The sequence below is a fragment of the Rhea pennata genome, chromosome 9, assembly GCF_028389875.1.
Source record: "Rhea pennata isolate bPtePen1 chromosome 9, bPtePen1.pri, whole genome shotgun sequence".
NCBI lineage: Eukaryota > Metazoa > Chordata > Aves > Rheiformes > Rheidae > Rhea > Rhea pennata.
This window is the reverse complement of record NC_084671.1, coordinates 143,039-163,997: the sequence shown is the minus strand read 5'-3', so window position 1 is coordinate 163,997 and position 20,959 is coordinate 143,039. Positions and strand designations below refer to the sequence as shown.

The 20,959-nt window shown below is 36.9% G+C and overlaps 2 protein-coding genes across 5 annotated transcripts in view; one reads left to right on the top strand and one right to left on the bottom strand.

Moving 5' to 3' along the window:
- Window positions 1-13,505, top strand: part of CP (ceruloplasmin) — a 24,113-nt gene extending 10,608 nt beyond the window's left edge. For all 3 annotated transcript variants that reach the window (XM_062582309.1, XM_062582310.1, XM_062582311.1), the window contains 14 exons: window positions 1,153-1,318; window positions 2,297-2,436; window positions 2,996-3,136; window positions 3,251-3,462; window positions 4,039-4,189; window positions 5,326-5,538; window positions 6,667-6,874; window positions 8,156-8,295; window positions 8,774-8,902; window positions 9,478-9,584; window positions 10,376-10,592; window positions 11,263-11,402; window positions 11,871-12,033; window positions 13,070-13,505. In XM_062582309.1, coding sequence (XP_062438293.1) covers window positions 1,153-1,318; window positions 2,297-2,436; window positions 2,996-3,136; window positions 3,251-3,462; window positions 4,039-4,189; window positions 5,326-5,538; window positions 6,667-6,874; window positions 8,156-8,295; window positions 8,774-8,902; window positions 9,478-9,584; window positions 10,376-10,592; window positions 11,263-11,402; window positions 11,871-12,033; window positions 13,070-13,137 — 2,195 coding nt within the window. In that variant the 3' untranslated portion in view covers window positions 13,138-13,505. The remainder of the gene's footprint in view (window positions 1-1,152; window positions 1,319-2,296; window positions 2,437-2,995; window positions 3,137-3,250; window positions 3,463-4,038; window positions 4,190-5,325; window positions 5,539-6,666; window positions 6,875-8,155; window positions 8,296-8,773; window positions 8,903-9,477; window positions 9,585-10,375; window positions 10,593-11,262; window positions 11,403-11,870; window positions 12,034-13,069) is intronic.
- HPS3 (HPS3 biogenesis of lysosomal organelles complex 2 subunit 1) overlaps window positions 13,452-20,959 on the bottom strand; it is a 19,782-nt gene continuing 12,274 nt past the window's right edge. The window contains exons 13-17 of one of the 2 annotated variants that reach the window (XM_062582312.1): window positions 19,620-19,808; window positions 18,959-19,066; window positions 18,291-18,497; window positions 16,830-16,920; window positions 13,452-15,592 (exon numbers count right to left, since the gene is read on the bottom strand). In XM_062582312.1, the coding sequence (XP_062438296.1) occupies window positions 15,465-15,592; window positions 16,830-16,920; window positions 18,291-18,497; window positions 18,959-19,066; window positions 19,620-19,808 (723 nt within the window). In that variant the 3' untranslated portion in view covers window positions 13,452-15,464. Of the gene's footprint in view, window positions 15,593-16,829; window positions 16,921-18,290; window positions 18,498-18,958; window positions 19,067-19,619; window positions 19,809-20,959 lie in introns of those variants that run through there. The other variant, XM_062582313.1, reaches the window with a different exon arrangement.

The following is a 20,959-nucleotide window of genomic DNA, read 5'->3' as shown; positions in this document are numbered from 1 at the left end:
ACTGTTAAATGCCAGGTGACATTCTTCTCCTCTAGTTAACAAAACTCTCTCACAATAATTGAAATGTCTAGAAGTGCATTAGATAGGCTTGAGCATATAACCACTGAAATCAAGGCAAGTCTTGTTTGTAATGGAATGTATTATCATTTAGTTGCACTTTTGCAAGCCCCAGGTTTAGACAAACAAAAACATGATGTATACTAGATCTGACCAAAAGTAACTAATTGCAGTTTTATATTTCCCAGCCAAAAAGTTGGGGCTAATTCCAATTTTGGACAACAAGCACAGGACAGATTAACTTTTTTGATAGCAAAGACATGCTCTGTATAGTGCATTGGCTAATAAGCAGAGAAGAGCTGCATTTGTCTTTCTTGTATCTTCTTACATTTCCAATATTTGTTAACTATATGAAATGCTAAAGCTAATTCCATACTTTTTCATAATCTATGATTCACTCTAAGTGAGTTAAGAGAAGTCACTTGTCATAAAAGTGAGAATGATCAGAGAATTCAAAATCAAGCTTCAAGATTTGGAAATTCTGATATTAAAAGGAGTATGTTTAATCTACAGATTCAACCATAGAGAAGATCTAAGTTTTGAAATAGCTGTCATGTCAGGCAGACTCCTGATTTGGCTGAAACATCCCAGACAAGACTTTTAAATCCTACAAATAGGATTCTGACATAATCTATAGCTGTAAAAGAGTTCTTTTTATTGCATTAGTTATATCTCCAGCAAGCAGACTTTCTAGCAGACCTCTCTCCATAGATAATTTCTAGGGTGCAGAGACCCAGGAGTTTCACAGGTGAGTCACTGATGAAATTTAATCCAAAGATGGTCAGTCCTGCCATGACTGAAGTGCTGGCTAACAGTGCTCTGTTTTCACTCAGCCATAATCTTATTTGTAGCTGCAGTGTCAATTGTGTCTTTACAGAATGCCCTTTACAATGCATGTCTGCCTATCTTCAATACTTTGGTCATGTATCTGCATACTCAGGTGGTGTGCATTATTACATAACATTTATCTTGCTTTTCATCTGTGATTTGTACATCCATCAATGGTGGTTCTCTTCCAAGGAAGAGAAGGAGCTAATAGAGCAAGGGAAGAGAGAAAAAAAGCTGTAGTTTTTTCTGCCTTCTCTTTTTTTCTAGGTGGTATGCAGGCCCTTTTTAAAGTAAGAGAGTGTAGGAAATCCACAACAAATCATAATGAGAGTACAAAATTAAGACAGTACTTCATTGCTGCTGAAGAAATCATCTGGAATTATGGCCCATCTGCAATGAACCATTTTACAGGACAGGAATTAATTGCTGACAGGTAAATGCCTCTAATTTAAAAAGCTTTACTTTCCAAGAAGTGTTGATATAAACATGCTAAATAAGGCAAGTAATATGGTAGAATTGATGTTTTAGGCAGAATTTCTTCTTGTCTTCAGCTCTGCTTGAATATTAATGCCAAGATAAAAATCCAAATAAATTATATCCATTGTTTCTCTTGCAATCTTACTGTAAATTTTGCTGTAATGTTAGTAATTTCACTCAGATGAAGACAAATTATACTGTCATATGTAGACAGTGACGTTTGACAATTCAAGATGATTTATTATGCTGAGTTAAAAAACAGAGCTGGGAATTCAGCTGATGAAAGTACTGCTAGCTGTATCTCAGCCAGCAGACCAGTTGCACAATGTGGCTTTGTCTTTTCTTCTGTGTCTAGATAGTTAAAACTCTGCTCAAGTCACTGAATACCTTAGTTTTTTTCATCTGTAAATTGAGTTAAATGATATTTACCTGTTGCATAAGGAGTGAGGAATAGTTCATTGTTGAATAGTGCTTGTAAAATGATGAAAGGTGCTGTTTTGAAGATGTAGTAAAAAGTGTGGACTAAATCTTCATGCTTTTAGTCTATTCAAGTGTTGCTTATTCTTGGTGTTTATATCTATTGTACTTTGATATTTTGTAAACTTTTAATAAAAATAAATTTTGGAAGTGCAGAATTCGGGTTACAAAACATTGAAGAGAAATCATTGTTGATGAGTCTCCAAGCATACTGGGGTCTATAAGAGAAACAGCAGGATATTTATTTCTCAAAGAGCAAGTAGTGAAAAATAATAGATTTCTGTACATCCTTATGTGGGACTGCATATAAGCATGTGGCCAGACCACTGAATGGAAACTCAAAAGATCATCTTAACATATGATACTTGAGAAAATAAGGATGAGGTCCTTACTGTCGTTGTAAATCTCATCATTATGACTTGAAATGTTTACTTCTATTACAATTTCTTTCACACAGTGAATCTCAGATATTTTTTGAACAAAGTGAGACAAGAATTGGTGGCTCTTACAAAAAAGCCATTTACAAGGAATACACAGATCATACCTTCACAGAACATAAAAAGAGGCCCCCGGAGGATGTACATCTTGGACTCTTAGGTAAAATATTTAAAATGATTTTATGTCAAATATTTATGAGAGCAGATGATCATTTACAGCAGCTGGCCATGTTTCCTGCAGGTACTGGCAACCACAGCCTCTTCAGAGAGATGCCCTGGGGTGCAAGCAAAGCCCTGGGAGAGGGTGCTGTGGCAGCCTGAGCCTGCAGCTCACCTGCAAGAACACACCATGGGCTCCAGGGATCATAACTGTGTTGTGAGGCTGGAGAGCATCTCCTTGCAGCGCTGTTGCATTTACAGCTTGGCTGCCTCTGATGCTGGGATGAGATGAGTTCAAGGCTGACGCCACAGGTCCCTTTCCAAATGGAGGAAGTCTTGCATTTCACTGGGCCTCCATGAGGAATGGCAGCTTTGGAATGAGCAGTCTGGATGCTGCTGGGGTACTGTGAGAGTTAGACTGCGTGGCAGAGATCCATGCTGCAGCCATGCAAGCTCAGTGACAGTGCTGGAAAAGCTGCTAGCCGTTACCACAAACTCATGTTTGTCTGTACATCACTTGACCAGAATACCCTGTTTTTAGACCTTGTGCTCTTTTCTAGGACCTGTTATCAAGGCAGAAGTGGGGGAGAGCATCAGGGTGACTTTCCGAAACAACGCCAGCCGCCCATTTAGCATTCAGCCCCATGGTGTGAGTTACCACAAGAGCAACGAGGGGGCATTGTATGGTACCTTCTCTGGAGGTGTGTGTACAGGCAGAGACCTTGCAAGCACTGGAGAACATGCCAGAGTACATGCTGATGTAATGTGACAAAATAAACAATGTTTATTAATCTTAATGTTGATTTTTGTAATAGGTACTGAATCTCCAGCCTCTCATGTGAGTCCTGGCACTACATTTACATATGAATGGAACGTGCCAGAAGATGTGGGCCCTACAGACCAAGATCCAGACTGTTTAACCTGGCTTTACTATTCAGCTGTGGATGCAGTCAGAGATACCAGTTCTGGTCTTGTAGGTCCTCTCTTGGTGTGCAGGAAAGGAGCTCTACTCCCTTCTGGGAAACAGGTTAGTCAAAGAGAAAAACAGAAGCATTTGCACCATTTTAACTAAAACTGCTTTCTCTTTTCTGGACTGTGCCTTGAGAGCCTGCCATTTTAATTACCATCAGCACCACCTCCTCTCCAGATCGCTGTCTCATACATTTGCTGAGGGTAATATGCAAAATGAAAAAAAGTTTTAAAAGAGGGAGAGGGAAAGAGGGAGCAGAATAAAAGGAAGAAAAATCATCTGGTTCCAGATAGATAGACACTCTCTTGTGAGACCACCATTGCAGTGAGCAGTCACTGGCATCCACGTCTCAGCCAGGATGAGAGTGACTAGAAAAATGTAGAAGCTTTAAAGACCAAAGTACTCATTCATTTGTGGAGGTAGTCCCCCTGGTAGAAGGAATATTAGCAGGAGATACCTTTCAACCAGTTACTGCAGTTAGAGAGCTTTGAGGTTATCTGAATGATGGCAGCATCAATGTATGCATCTATCTAAGTTTGCAAATTATGCTCTTAAATTCTTACACGCATAGTTCTTCCTGTCATGTTCAGATCATTCATTTCTATTGGTTTTTGTGCTATTTGTTCTCAACAGAAAAATGTGAACAGAGAGTTTTTTCTGCTTGCCACAGTGTTTGATGAGAATCTCAGCTGGTACCTGGATGACAATATTTTGATGTTTACACTAAATCCTAACAAAATTGCCAAAGACGATGAGGATTTCCAAGAATCAAACAAAATGCACTGTAAGCAAAGAACATTTGTTATAGTTAACTAGCCAAAGGCAACTTTTATAGAGTAAAATTTTACTACTATGACCCTATAGTAGAGAGGAAGAGATTATGTAGTGGCAGAGACTCATTCCTTTCCATTGGAATGAAAAGCACATCTGAATGCAATTCAGTTTCATCTCAACATAGTCATCAGTACAAAATGTATTGACAGCTGTTCAGTGTCTTGTATGGCAGTTGAGCATTTAGCACTGTCATATACCCTTTGAAGCAGGCACGGTGCAGGAGGAGTCTGTAGCTCATGTGCAGGCCCTCCAAATGCAACTGGGAACAAGAGAAAACTCTTGTTTCCTCTTGCACTATAGAGGATGTGGCTGAAAGGAGAACTTCATCCCTGTGTATTCTGGATTCCTTTACCAGCACTGCAGTTGCCTTATAGTGAACATCTTTGATTATTTAACAGGATACTGCTGAACTCCATACTGATCATATCCATATCTTGGTACTGCATCAAATTTGTGCAAGTTCTGTGTGAAAGAACAGCTGTATTGTCAGTCCCTAGTCTAGCAAATAACTCCCAGTCTTTAAACTCATTTGCTTGTGCTCTTTCTTAAATTTTGCCCTCGGGGATATTTTGACTGTTTTCTGGAGCCTTGAGATCATGTGTTCAGTGGTACTCGTGAAGTCCAGGCTTTGAAAGGTTTGCACAAGAGCAGGTAGTGAGAATTGTTAATTCCAACTAAAAACCACTTTGGGTTGTCTTTGCTGTGTGGCTGTATGGAATGGCTGTATGGAACTGGCAGAGTATTCAACAGTGGAAATTCGAGTTGGTCAAGCCACCAACCCATGCCTTAGGTGTTGAAAAGGAGAACAGTTTAGAGGAATCTGTCATTGTTTTTTCACTTCAAAATACTTTCAGGAATATTAAGGGTGGAATTTTACCAGATTGCTTTTAAACACTGGGTTTTAAAAGTTGCTTTGCTTAAATCATTTTTGTGGTTTTGCTAATGTGATAAAGTATTACACTATTGCTACTTCTGTCAGTGTAAGGCATCACATTAGATCTGAAGTGTGTATTACTTAATATGTAATGCAGAATATGTTATATGTGCTAATCAAAGTGGTTTTTTGCTTCCTCAAATCTTCTGCAGCCATTAATGGTTACATGTATGGAAATCAACCTGGCCTTGAGATGTGTAAAGGAAATGTGGTTTCCTGGCATTTGATGGGTGTTGGGTCAGAAGTCGATATCCATGGAATATATTTTTCAGAAAACACATTCCTAACAAGAGGAACAAGACGGGATACAGCAAATCTGTTTCCACATACTTTTCTTACAGCTATTATGAAGCCTGATTGTGAAGGTAAATGTCATGGTTACTTTTTGGCCTGTATCCTTTATACAGCAGTACCCTGTTGTTACAGAAACTCATCATAGCACCTCTTCTGATTGGCTTGAAAGTTACAGCAGGCTGCTGCCAGGCAGACACACTTGTGCCACAATCATCACAATCATCCGAGGCTCATCTGCCTCAGATAAACATGTCCAGTGGTCCCCAAAACAGACCTTTTAAGGCAACTTTACCCAAAGCCCTTTGAAGGACTTTTGTAGCTGTGCTGCCAAACCAGATGGGTCATATTTCCCACTATCCCTAGCTAAACATTGGAGGTAGCTGCTCTGCTGGCTCCCAGGTGCCATGCCTGCCTGCTGAAAAGTACTCACAAGGCCTCTTTGTGCACCAAATTTTGCAAGATAAGACATGGGAAATAACTGACAGAAGACTTTCATTTCATCCTTCCTCATTTTCACATTGGTAATAGTCTGGCCCACTTACATAAAACTATGTGGCTTGCAAGAGACAGGTCTGACAATAAATACTATCAAATGATTTCTGAAAGAAACTGTGTAAGAAGTGTTACTTTAGGATATTACTCATTTTGAACAAAATGACCAGAAGGAGTGAAAAAAAAGTAGACTGTTACTATATATTATGTGTTTATCACCTTCTCCTATGATGTATTATACTATATGTATTAGCATTGCTTCCTTCTATTTACATTTTATTTTCGTACTATCTTTCAATTCTTTGCATCAGCGGGATTGATTTAATATAGCAGATTTTTAATGTTTTAGTGCTTTAAAAAGTCCTGTTTACTCTTTTAGAAACTGTTTACTTATGACCATTTTATGCTTGAATCCAAGTTTTAAATAGCGATGTTTTCAGCCTTTGGGTGCTAGAAATGTGTAAAGCTGTGTTGAAAAGCAGCAAATGTGCTCATAGGAAGTAAGCTTTTAATGCTAAGCCTTAATTTTGCTAGCTCCTGTGTATGTGCTGATTTTTACTATCCCGAATAGCCGTGTTACGCAAAGAATTGTGTCATGTTACGTGAACGATAGCCCGCGTCTCAGTCTCTAAACTCTAAATCAACACAGGTAATAGATTTTCAAGATCTAGTCCTAACAGATTTTTCTTTATTTCTTGTATATATAGGAGTTTTTGAAGTGTCATGCGTGACAACGGATCACTATACAGGGGGCATGAAACAGAAATACAAAGTGAAACAATGCCATTGGTGGAATGTGGACCCATCGTTGTATTTGCATGAAAAAGCTTACTACATTGCTGCAGTGGAAGTGGAATGGGACTATTCTCCTAACAGGACATGGGAATTTGAACGGCATCAATTTCATGAAGAAAGGTAATATAATGTGGAATATACACAAGAAGAGAAAAAAAAATACAAAAAGCCAAGGAACAACTCACTTCTCTGAACCTTTTCCTCCTAGTAATCCAGGCATTTTTGAGACATGTTTTCTTTGCATAGGTATTTTCAGTGATCACTTGAATTTGAGGTCCTTCACAAGTAATGTTAACATGTAACTGTGAGCCAGACAGTATCTTGTTCATGAAATAGTGCAGCACCAATCATCTGTGAGGCACCTGCAGAGTTTAATGGATCCTGGATGTTCCATGTGTATTTACTATCTACTGGTGTTGGTACAGTCCTTGATGTGGAATGCTTAAAATGTTCATTAAATGGTAGATATGATGAGTGCTTTGTCCCAATAGTGGGTTACTTACCATATATAACGTGTCTTTGTCTCTTATCCGTATGAACTCTGAGCAGTGCTCTTGAGCATTCATGCAGCAGTTTTCTTTTTTACTCCCCTCTTTATTTTATACAAGATAAGATGTTACTCTATGACAAAATCCAGTCATGTTTAAATAAAGCCTTAGCCTTGGTGTGTTATTCCCAGTATTTCAACCCAATCAGTGGGAACTGATTGGATCAAATGGTTCATATCTGTTAGATGGAGAGCCTAAATAATGAATTGATGAACTTGAGTGTGCTGCAACTGCCTATATAACTTTATTTGTGGTTAAAGTCTATTACAGCTGTCTATATTTGTTTACTGGCTTAGATATGTTTTCATTTTATATTCCTTTTCTCATCATGATAGCACCTTTTTTTGTCCCTGCATAGTCGGCTTTTTCTTACTCTTGAGCACAAGTAATATGGACTGGGATATTATCAGATTATTTTTATCTGTCTCCAGTCCCCATGATCTCAGCAGAGAGTCAGCCCCTCATGTTTCAATTCAGAAAGGCATCTAGGGACTTTACAATTTTTAGGTTGCACTTCAGATCCACAAAAGTCACTGAGGGCTTTACTTTTCAGTTTTCAAGTAGCTGTATGACTTCTTGTCATTTTAAGTATCTGCCAGCCCTAGCATTCAGTCATCCCTCACATCCTACATAGGTTTGGTCTCTTTGGCTGATTTCTTTCCCTTATGAGTTATATGACCTCCCAGCCTAAGAAAAATGTCTTCATGTTGAAGATACCAATGGTCTATGTGATCACTGTTCCACTGACTGGGATTTTTGCTCGATGGTTACTTGATATACCTGCAAAAGATGCTATTAAATACATGGGAGAAACTTCTGACTTACTCTCCTATCTATCTACTATTTTTCACAGCCCTGGCAATCCATTTTTAAATAAAGAAGACAAATTCATTGGTTCAAAATACAGAAAGGTCATCTATCGTGAGTACACTGATCAGACATTCAGAATTCCCAAAAAGAGAGCTGAGGAGCAGCAGCATCTGGGAATTCAAGGTACGGTCATCATGAAGTTCAGTTTCACAACTAGGAAAAATGCACTGAAACAAAACAGATGCTATGTTAGTAATACTGAGCCTAGTTCTACCCACACTAAGTGCCTAAACCTATGTGGAATGGCTACTTACATATCAGTGTATGCAGCATATTACAGTGCTTGCTTTACAAGAAAAAACTTCTGGTTTTGTGCCTGATCACAGGTCACTGTTTTCGAAGTTGGCGTAATATTATGCAGCCACATCTAAGGTGACTTAAAATACACAGTAGGTACTCTGAACTTTTGAAAATTAGGCATCTGTTTAGATGCCTAACTTCAGCTACTAATGTTTGCATAATACAATGAATGCATATTGTCCATGTCTAGTTTTCAGTTTAATTATATCCCAATGATACTGTATCTCTGAACACAATAAACTCTCTCTTTCAACTCTGATCACTTGTCAAACCAACTTAACCTTTCTTTTCAATCCAATAGGACCATTGCTTATGTCAAATATTGGAGATAAAATTGTAATAGTTTTTAAGAACTTGGCATCACGACCTTATTCTATACATGCCCATGGAGTGAAAACAGACAGTTCTGTTGTTGCTGTAACTAACCCAGGTATCAAACATCCACTTACTTAATTCTCACAGGTAACTTCAGGTCTTATAGTAAGAAAGATTTAGCAAGCTTTCAAGTTAGGATAGCATGAAAGATAATTTTTTAACCTTAGATTCTTAGAATTTATGAAGCTGCTTATTATTGATATTTCTACACTTAAAATGTCACTGCTAATTATTGCTACATATCCTAGCCCTGGACAGGTCAGTAGTTTTTTGACAAAGCTTGGCTGCACCTTTCATGTAAGCAAAACAGATTTTGTTATATAGGGAGAACATAGCTGATGTTATCTAGTCTTTCAAAAGTTAATTCTGTGATCTTTACAAAAGACACAGTTAGTTTTAATAATCATGGTAAACTGGACTGTGCATTCACACAAAGGAACACTGGCAGGAAGAGTTAGGAATCTGCAGAAGGGAAATAACAATAAGCAGCCAGGCAATGCAGTACTTGGGAAGAGGAAGTTCAAGACAAAAATAAGCCATAAATGAAAATAGCATCTATTTCAGCACAACCTCTTAAAGAGATCAGCAGAAAACAAAACTTAAAAAAAAATCACCATTTGTTTAATACAGGTGAAACAAAAATGTACATCTGGAAAATCCCTGAGAGATCCAGTTCTGGGAAAGGAGATCCACATTGTATTGCCTGGGCATACCATTCAACTGTGGACATCATCAAGGTATATTATTAACAGCAGTTAGTTTAAAGAGTTTTGTTTTCATGACTTCAACATAGATACACTTCCAACAAAAGAGAGATGAGTTTGAAACTCTGTGTGCTTTCTCTATCAAGTAATCCCCACTATTACCATATGTTTGAATTGTCTCTTCAATAATGCAAGTCAGGGAAGAATTAGAAAGTTACATTCTGCTGTGTTCTTACTCCCTCATTCTTTTGTTGTTCTTTAACATCACTTCATTAATTTTTAAAGCAAACATTTTATACATTTCTCAATATCTAGTCAACCATGTAGGAAAGTTTGTATGTGCAACTATGGAACACACATATGCCATTTTTGTGCAAGCACCCTTTATCCTTACTTGACCAATCTTTTTTATTTTTTATTACTCTAATATGTGCTCTTCGTGCCTCTCAATGATGAATGGAAAAGTGCTAAAAGGGCTTTAATTTTGAAAGTGTGAAACAAATTTTGAGTGGAGAACAACTTTAAAAAAAATCCTAAAACCTAACAAGAAATTAAAAACAAAAAAGAACACAACTAAGAAATGAAAATGGACTAAAAGTTTGCTTTTTTTGTGTCTTGCTAGAGATAGTTACTCCTCACAGTCCATTGAACTTGATCTGTGGTTAGTACATAACAGTGAAGAAATAATCTTATTGTCAGATACTGAAGTATCTGACAATAATTAATATATATATATATATGGCATTAATGTCTGTTATTAAAATGCTTCTGCTTGTATTAGTCATCTTGTAATTATTTGTTTTTTTTTTCATTTGTAATTTCAGGACACTTACAGTGGATTAATAGGCACACTTGTTGTGTGTCATAGACATTATTTGCCATCATTTCATGCTAAAAAGAAAGTTCAATTTGCTCTTCTTTTTATGGTTTTTGATGAGAATGAGTCATGGTACTTGGATGAAAATATTAAAACCTACTCTACTAACCCACACCTTGTAGACAAAGAAGATGAGGAATTCCTTGAAAGTAATAAAATGCATGGTATGTGTCCCAATTTAATTAATGTAATTTTAAAAAAACCTCTATAAAATTATGTATTTCAAAGCACTGTATTTGTATATTTTGTATGTGTTGTACATTTATATTTGTATTTGACTTTTTCATCCACTGTGAATTTCTAGTTACAGGGCGGAAGGCCTGAAAATTTTCACTTATGCTATTTCAGAACATTTTTAATCTTTTTAAAAGAAAAAAACTATAAAAAATGATTCCACTTTGCAGCTATGAAAAGAGAGTAAAAATTAAATTTGAAAATTTGATTTGATGTTAGCAAACAACTATTCTGGAAAAGTTGGCAATAAAGTGTCTCTCCTGAAAGCATATCCTTGTAAAGCTTAGCTTTCACGAAGAGCCATGGGTAATGCAGATGCTTGAGAAGAGCACTAGTGTTGCCAGTGATGCATGATAAAGGAGTTTTAACTACTTACTTTCTAGTCAAATATGCGAGATATAATCAGGCCCATTCATAATATGCTGGGGTTTTTTTGATAAGGAGCTAACATATTACTCAGTATAGGGTTTTTTCCTAGATCATTCAAAACAATTCCTTTTGCCTAGCAATAACTTTAAATTTTTGTATTCTATTAAAGTCTAGAAAATAATATGACACAAAATCTTACTTTAGTTTGCGCTCTCTCTCTCTCTCTCTCAGCCATTAATGGAAGAGTCTTTGGGAACTTGCATGGTCTGACTATGCATGTTGGGGATAAAGTAAATTGGTATTTGATAGGAATGGGCAATGAAGTAGATATTCACACAGCACACTTCCATGGCCACAGCTTTGATTATAAGGTAACTGGCCTTTTCTTTTTATTTTTTGTTTATGAGTTAAGAATGACAGCTAGACCAAATACTACGGAGTGTAACCTCTTGTCATATATGTCATATGTTAAAATACTAAGTAGTAGGCTTCTAATTGGACCTTGCAGCATTTTGTGTTTGATCAGTACACAAGAGAGGCAGAGATTATCTGCCAGGGTTTATTCTAGGGAAACTTTACAAGTTGCTCTGACAAGCTCGCCTTGAATTTTCATGGGTGTGGTAAGAGAACAACTATGATTTTTCTTTATTTCCATTTAGCTGTTAGTTTTAACGAGTAGATGTATGAAATGAAAGTGCTGTAGAAATGACATGCAATAGATCAAATCTTTTCACCCAACTGCTATTGTAAGTTTGGTGGGAATATGAGTTTAGTTAGTGTATATTACTGCCATCTGGTGATGCCACACTGTTTAATTATTGTTTCTTTTCATCTGGAAGCAAACAGGAGTTTACCGGGCAGATGTGTTTGACCTGTTCCCTGGGGCATTTCAGACTGTGGAAATGATCCCGCAGAATCCTGGAACCTGGTTATTACACTGTCATGTTACTGATCACATCCATGCGGGTATGGAAACAACCTACACAGTGCTCCCAAAGGAAGGTAGGAACTCAGCTATCTCAATAATGGTCAAATGTTTAAAGATGCAGTATGAGGCTCATAGACAGGTCAGTGCACTCAGAACCAGTTCAGGCATCCAACAGTATTTCATGGCATAACAGTGATGTATATTGTACCATGGAGGCCAGAATGTTGCAAATCAGCTTATCATACTTGCCTCAGTGTTACTGCTCAGAGAACAGAAGTAGCTAAAGGGCTGCACCTTAACTGACAACTGCTTCAGATTCCCATCACTGAAATTAAAACGGCACATTTTCATTAAAAAAAATAAAAATTCATGAGTATTTCTGTACTCTAGAAGTGCCAATAGTGTTAAACTCCATCTCAACCTTTATTTAAAAACAAAACCAAGAACAGGTAAATAAAGCTCAAGTCATTATCCTCACCAGTTAAGGTACCGAAAAATAAAATCCTGTTTTCCTTTTAAAGGATATTTTAGCTTTACAGGTATTATTACCTTGCTTTAGCAATGTTACCTATGCAAAAAAAGCTGAATCCTGAAAAAAAGTAGTTCTTTTTGAATACAAAGTTAATACAAATTTAAAGCATCGCTTTCCTGTATTAAAAAGATATAGCATAACAGGCATCTATTAACTGACAGAAAGGGTGAGGTAAAAAAATTTTTAAATACGTGTGTGTGTGTGTGTGTGTGTATACACATTCTATTTTTTCTGTATGTGCATGTGCATGTAGATATACACACACACACACACACACACACACACACACACACATATACAAGAAAAGATAGAATATTAAACACTATCTAGTTTTATACTGTTTTATAAGCCATTCTGATTTACAGGATATGCTGTGCCAAAGAGCTGAATTACAGTACACTGAGAAACAGTCCAGTACTATTTGGTGCATTTTTGAGGCTAAAAAAAAAAAAAAAAAAAAAAACCAACTCATGTAAAAGGTACTAGGATCTATTGTTTTCCATTTTGAATTGTTGTCCATATACATAGAAAGACAGCTCATGAAAGGGGATAACAAAACCTGTTTTCTCCTTTTACAGACGGTCAGTCTTTTTTCCCCCAAGATCATTCATTCAGTCAAAGAGTAGTGGTACAGCAGGCACACTAGAATGAAGAAGCCAATTTACCGCAGTGATTCTCTGAGGTCTATCTTCAGTGAAGCATTTCTTGAGAAATACTATCTCCTGGATGTCAGTTTTTGAAGATTTCATTTGGTGGCCCACTGCTAACAAAAGGACCATGGACTGAGACAGTCGCATGGATATAACAGTTTTAGGGATATATGCTTGTAAGTAACATTTTCCTTAGATAAAAATTGTATCTTGCCAGCTAATTAGCACGTTCTAAGTGATTCCTGATGTGTGTTATTTAACTGCTGAGGAATTAGCATATATGCAAATAATATGGAAAAACCAAATAAAATGTATGTTCCTCTTTTTAATTTTGTAAATAAAATAAACCTGTGTGGCAGCAAAATTAGTTTCAGATATTTGTCCCAGATCTGGTGTCACATTTTATTAGCCAGGTATTAGGTGTTACAGAATGGGAAATAGGAATTGAGTTATCATCACTTGCACCACAGGTTCAAATTTAAACATAAGATTGCATAATAAACTTCTAACAAAATAATCCTATCTTTCTGTTGAGTTATAGTTTTATCAAGTAGTATCTTTTAAGATAGCGAAGCTGAGAGATGAAGTGGCACACTATTCATGGTTGTACAAGATGTTTTTTTTTTCTGTTACAAAAATAATTACAAGAGGGGCAAAGTTGCACTGAATTAAGCCTGATGATGAAATTCAGGGAGGTTAAAAGGGTAACATTTGGTGGCTGCTACCTAAAAGCTTTGCCCTGATGCATCTTAAACAACTATGGCACTGGAATCATTTTGCTGTTATGTGTGTGCTATATAGCTACATAAATTTAGCACTTCTTGATGGACAGAAGCAGCGGTGCTACTGCATGACTAGTTACGGTCAAAAACCTAAGCGGTATGAGCAAGTATCGTCCCGTTGTGTTTAATTAGCCCAGTTCTCCCTTTTGCTCACTTGATCCCTCACCTGTATTGAACAACAGAGAAGAATGTATGAGAGGGGCAGGGAAAGGAAAATGTTTCCATATTAAAAGATACCAGAACAAGGTATGTTGCTTCTCTGTATCAGGACAAGGCATGATGAAGCTAGTTAAACTCAGCTGGCTTTTATTGTATTTAAGCAGAAAGACACTGTTGAAGTTAGTCCTGCTACTAAATTAGGTCATTGATTTGGCTGTAACAGACATACCACAGAGAAACATTAAACAACTTTACTTTTTTTTTGATGTTTCATGTGTAATGCAGATGAGATAGCCTTTGAATGACTGCTACAGCTTTAACACTGCAACTTTACTGAAAGTAGATTTGATAGCAACAGTGCCAGCTAATTAAGCCTTTAAATGGTTAAAGGATCATACTACCATTGTTTTACTGGTGGTAGGTTCTAAAAATCCATTCAATTGTGTTCATAAGACGGTCATAAACATTGTGATAGTTCACTATGTCAAAATTCCGGTGGAAGAGACCAGTGTTTTCTGCCCAGAAGAAAAACACGTACACGCACACATGCACACAAATGCGTGCACAAACCCCAACCAAACGATCTGGAAGAAATAAGATTTTTCAGCTGGATTTGTGATCTAGCAATACTTCAGCTACTCCAGTACACACATGGCAGGAGGGAAGGGGGGGGGGGGGGGGAAGGTACCCAATAGCAAGCCAGATCTTCCATTCTACTTAGGAACATTTTGCTAAATGAAAAACATTTTCAGTGTCACACTTACTTACAGAGGCATGTAACTAAGATGACAGAGCAGCTGACTGGTTTTGCTGGCTGGAATTCAAGGGAATTTCTTCATTGCAAAAAGAAGTAAGGTGCCTAGCTTCAGTTCAAAGTCAAGCACTTTTTACTCATACAATACTCCCTCGATCATGACCCAACTAGCACGGAATTAAGACTGACCCCCTGCTTTACTTTTAGTGTACACTATTTACTTTTAGTGTATCCTATATGCGTAATTGTACTGTACCATCAGTATTTTTTTAACCACTTTGGCCATAAGTTTATCCTCATTTAGGAGATGAGTGACCTACATCTAATAGTTGACTAGGTGTGCTTTTACCTGGCCAACCACCATTAGTTTTACCATACAGAAATTCTTCTGGATAGCTGACTTCTGTCAATGTGCAATAGTATTTTTTTTTTCCTCTGTCGTCTTCAAAAGCGATGCTCTGCCTAAGATAGTAGTTGTCATGCCATAATAAGGTTTCAACTAAGACATAAGGTGGCTAATGTGTAGGGTGGGTCCTACAATACTTGCTATGTATTTCTACTGTTTCATTTACTTTTTTTATTCCAGTGCATTCTTGGTATTTGAGTGTGTAGTCAACTTTCACTAGCTTTAGGTCAATGATTTCCTCTGGCTGCAGTGAAGAAGATGTGGCAGGAAGAACGCTGCAGTTCCATCCTCTGGTAGAACACTGAGGAAATCCCTTAGTTCCAGTTCCATTGCAATAACTGATAAAGTTTCTGCCCAAGGCAGAGGGAAAAAAAAAAAACCAAAACAAAACAAAAAAATTGTTTAAGGTATTTTGGTTAGAAAAGGAGTAAAAACAACATTAGATAATTCAATTACTTCAATTGTTAGCTATTATAACTGCAATCAAATTTGAGACATACCCATTTGGGGGACACAGAACTAAGGAAAAAAGAAATCTCAAACATGAAACAGCACTTTAAACATACTCACATCTCAAAACGAAACCATACCTCTAGCTTTATTCATCAGCTCTACATGTGGCACTAATGCTTACAGAATTACAGAATGCTAACAAAATTTCCACTGTATAAAGCGGAAAGGAAGCACTAGGAATCTATGCTAGTACCCTAAACTCAGCATGATTTGCAATATGTGATGTTCTGTGAGCAGCTTCTGAGATGCAGTTTAACACTGTGTTTTGAAGTATTTATTAATGAAAAGTTATTGCATGAAAATAATGGTTCAAAAGAAAAACTGCCACTACAAACTGGAACTTTATGGTAGAGCATGGCAACCTGTTCTACACCATGCAGCCCAGCAATGCTGTTCTTCTGCTCTCAGACTGTATGACTGATAGTCTTGTTATGTTTTTATTCATGTGTGTATGTGTATTTAATTCCATTGTTTCATTCTGCAAAAACACAAACTGACCCCCTCAGCTATGCAGCATTATTGACTTCCTACGAACACTTAACAATGGGACTCTGCCAACTCACTGGTCTGATTTCTCTGCTTCTGTTTCCACTGACGAAGAGCCAGTAGTACCGTCCTCCTCCCCTCAAATGAACGCAGACATTGCCTTCTGTTTAATATTGCCAACTAGCAGTAACACATTGGATCCCCCCCCCCCAATCTATGACCTAATCATAAAAAGGCACTTAAACACTCCATGGGGCGATTAGTAACAGTCTGTTTGTTAGCTATTGCTTAGAACTGTAATCGTTTAGCATAGGAAAAAAAAAAAAACCAATTACGATTACTGCTACATGATAGCTTTTTGTGGTCTTTGTTCATGACCTGTACAGAAGTAATCTGAACACCACCATTGTTACAGGAAGCAGTGTAGTGCATGTTGCAGAATGCTGCCCTGCGGACTAGACAGCCTGCTGAGCTGTATTAGCTTTACCCATGCAAAATGGGCCCCTTCTTTCTGCATATCACAGTGCAGTCTTTAGGCTGCATGCCATACAAAGGTTTCTTGAGCTGTGTTGTCATCATGTGATTTACCTTTCAGTGATAAAATATGAACAGGACAGTAATTTCCAGTAACTCTGGTTCTCTTGCAAAGTTCAGGAAGCAGTTTGTTCCACCACATAGCCTAATTTAAGGGAAAAGAAGAAAAAAAGGAAAAAAGAAAAAAAAATAAAAAAGTGTGAACTAACAATAACAGCAATTAGCAGATGTTTCATGCTTTTAAAAGTACACTGAACTAAGGTCAGGTGTGTGCAAATACAGGTAGGTTAAGATGGAATCAGAAATTAGTTTATATAATGATTTGAAATGAAGCATTCTTGCACATGTAGCATTTTCAAATTTTTACTGTGATATTTTTTGTATTATTTTGTACTTGATGAATATTTAAACAGTATCTTCCAGTGCTTCTATAGATGAGTGTTTATAGTTCAGAAAATGACGTACATAACTAGCAAGAGACTGATACAGTAAGAAAATTAAGCTTTTTCCCTCCAAACAACTCCATGCAAAGTGGTAAATAACATCACTATGAGACCTTTGCTCTGGCACCTGACCTAAGCTGTCTGCTTCCAACAGTTGTAGTAGTGAATTAATTTTTGGTGTATCATTTTTTATATAAGAATGGAGAGGGGGAAGAGATTTCTTTCCTTTTCTTCTACACGTTTTAATACTTTTCTTCCACCTGTCTTCAGGTTCAGCATTGTTCAGCATTCAACTCTACCACTAACACAAAAACAATCAAAGAAACCATTTTCAAATCTAAAAATAAAGCAGAAATATAGTTTTGAATGGAGTACTGGTATTTTCAGTTGGTAGGGGATCACCTTTGCTGAATCTAGCCAGCAAAACTGTGCAAAATTAATTGCGTAGCTTTGATGGACAACGGAAATAAACCGTTGTTTTCTTGAACACTGGAATAAAATCAGATCCACAATTAAAATTGCATAGTGGCCTATGGAGAAAGGGGGACATAAAGAACGTAATATAACCTGCCTTACTAATGAACCAGCACCATTCTTATGTTATACAGTCAAATGTCACTAGAATGCTTGAAGAACATATTTAAAAGTGGTTTTATTTGAAGGACCATCTTTTCCTGGCTTATCACTAAAATCTGACACATTATGCAAATGCTATTAAACATCATTTAGAACACTGATTAGTGAGAAACTAGACTGAGTTTTCATTTACAGTGGGAAAAAACCCATTACTCTCCTTTTTCTGAGGCACTCTGCCATCTGAAAAGATTATTTGCTAAAATTAATACAATCACATATTTTAATGAAGGAACTGTGAAAAAAAATGTATATATTCTCATTAAAACTAGTGGGGATTCAGTTATGGAATTTCAGTGCAAAGTGACAGATTCAAAACAAGCTAAGCACTTTACTCTGAAAGCAGGGCTATTTGATCTCTCCTCATATGCACGTGTACACAACAGTTTTTTTTTTAAAAAAAAAAAACGATCGAATGAGTTTAACAAAAGCAGCTCACCCGATTGTCATCTTTCAGTTCACGCTGAGCATATAATACTACTGCATCAGGACACTTTTTCAGAAGCAGGTCAAGGGACTCCTCATACTTGCCTAGACGTGTACTGCAGAGAACACGGATGGTGAGGCCCACATTGCCATCCTCTGACAGAGGCTCCAAGAAAGGCAGAACTGAAGTTATATCGATTGACTGACTACACAAAATAGACTAAAAACAAGAAAAAATGTTGCTGTTTGGTTTAAGACAAAATTTGCAAGAAAAGTGAACCATAATCTTAAAACGACAGCTTTCACTTGTAATAGTTTTGAAATAATATTACTTTTAATAGTTACTGATAATTGAGAAAGTGTGGAATAGACTGCAAATGTATGCATCATTGACACATCTTTGAGATCTTCTATAATTTCAGTGTGTCTTTAAGCTCAACCTGCATAACAGAAGTCTTATCCTAGAGAGTTTCTTATTATAACTTGTTTTGGTAAAGATGGCAGTACAGTTTATTTGCATGTTCTATAGATTCAAATGAAGACATCAATCCTGCAGTTTTTCTTGAACAAGGCAGAAGTGCTAAAAATACAAGTTTTGGGGTGGGTGAGTCCCACTCGAGAAAGATGTTCATACATAAAGGAACGTTTGCAGACCAGGTCTAAGCTGTAAAGGTTTCGTACCTGTAGTTTTGAGGTATCTTCAGGACAATCTTTATCAGATGGAGATCCGATCGACATTATGAAAGTTACCCAGGGGAAAATCAACCCAAAATGATTACAGGAATTTATCTATATAAGAAAGAAAGAAGTTTTAATATCAGTAATCTTTCTGCTGTTATAGGTCTGTGTGAAACCCACTCCAAGTGAAGAAAATTTAATTTTCACGTAGCATACTTTAGAAGAGCAGTTGCTCTTTCTTTTGGTTCATACAATTGAGTGAAGAATAAACTGAGAAATTATTTCTACTTAATTGTATTTCAGATTTCCAATTCAGAAAACTTTACAGTCATTCACTCCCAGGCTTTCTCATTTAGTCAGCTTTGTAAAATTGCAAACACGCCACTTGATAAACTCTTTTTATTTAACTTAAGCCCTTATTTCTGTCCAAAACTGAAATTCCTGTTGGAAGTTTACTTGTAGATGTACTCAAACAGCAAGACTGATCTGAACCAGGAATACCTGTTTGGTAAGTACTCACTATGTTTTTTGCTTTCAGTCTTTCAGTCTTGCTTCTTTCAAGCAATAAACTGTCCAGAATGAAAATACTCAAGATAACATCTGAGTGGACTTTGGCTGGACGATGAAATCATAAAACTTTCTCTGAGCGCATAGGTGTGCTTACCAGATCCTCTGTTGTTTTCAATGGTTTGGTCTCAGGAAATTGCCTCTCTGATATTCTCCAAACATACTGAGAAGTAACTCTCAGTAAGAGTTCCTGAAGTACTTCTTCCTGAGAGCATACTACAAGAAGAGCTTCCCAAAAATCTACTAAGAGCTGAGGAATAGCGTTTTCATTGTTCTTACATAAAGTCTAAGAAAAAAATTTTAGAAGACAGCAAGTTAGCACAGAATATGGTAATTATTAGTACCAGTAGTTAGAAGGAGTAAGAGTAACAGTTTTCCACTTCTTCAGCAGAGGCAGTTGGTTGCTTTTTTGTCTTGATGTACTTCTAATGGGCGTGATTTTACATAATACAGTGATAGGCAAAGTAAAAAGGTTATGGAATGATTTTTAAGGAATTCTAACTTATGTATTTGATTCTTTTTGGAAACTTACTTACTCCACTGTCAGAAATGATCCAGTCAGCAAGCATTTACAGACCTACTAAGTTGAAGTTTTTTTTCAAATGTATCAACAACTAAGCAGGCATCTTCTAAAGAAAAATCTTAATGGAAGGGAAGTCCACAATAAAGAAATGTTGTGTAGCACAGCTGCAGATAATGGCAAGACCTACAAGGGAGATGCTTCTGGGCTTTAACATCTGGTGTGTCAAGGATAAGGATCTCTAACATGTAATTCACTCCCAACTTGCTTTAAACAACATTAGAAGCAATATGAATTTCTTGAATTGATATTTCTGATAGAAGTCTTTCAAAATAACAGATCTAAGGCCATAATATACTGAAGCACGAACATAATGTACTGAAATATACATAATTTTAATCCAAACATTACTCATTGTAGAAAAGAGAAAAAGTGTCTGTTCCCACTCTGAATAAAGAAAACTTCAGTGACCAAAAAAATTACATTTCCATAAACTGCAGAGATGTTACTCTTCTTTCAGAAACTGAAGAGCAAAGCATTATATACCTTCATAAATATTTAAGTCTGATTCTTTAGAAATGTGTTTTAGTCCTAATGATTTCTTCAAAAGGAGCCCATGGAAATGATTTATCCAAATTCTGTTATGCTCAGTGGCCTTAGGAAGCCACTGAAAGATATCTGAGATCAGGATGTTCTTTGCTCACATTACAGGGTCAAAACACAGAATTTTAACTTTTTTTTTGTTTTTTTTGGCTTGATTTAGCCAGTTCCAGAAGGTCCAGCTTCAGTCTTCTACAGTCACCTAGCAAAACCAGAATATACTCCCCCCCCCCCCCCGCCAATCTCTCTCTTTCTGAGGAAAACCTGGAATGTATGTGAAGAACAATTCAGGCTGCTTTGCTCACCCATCAGAATAT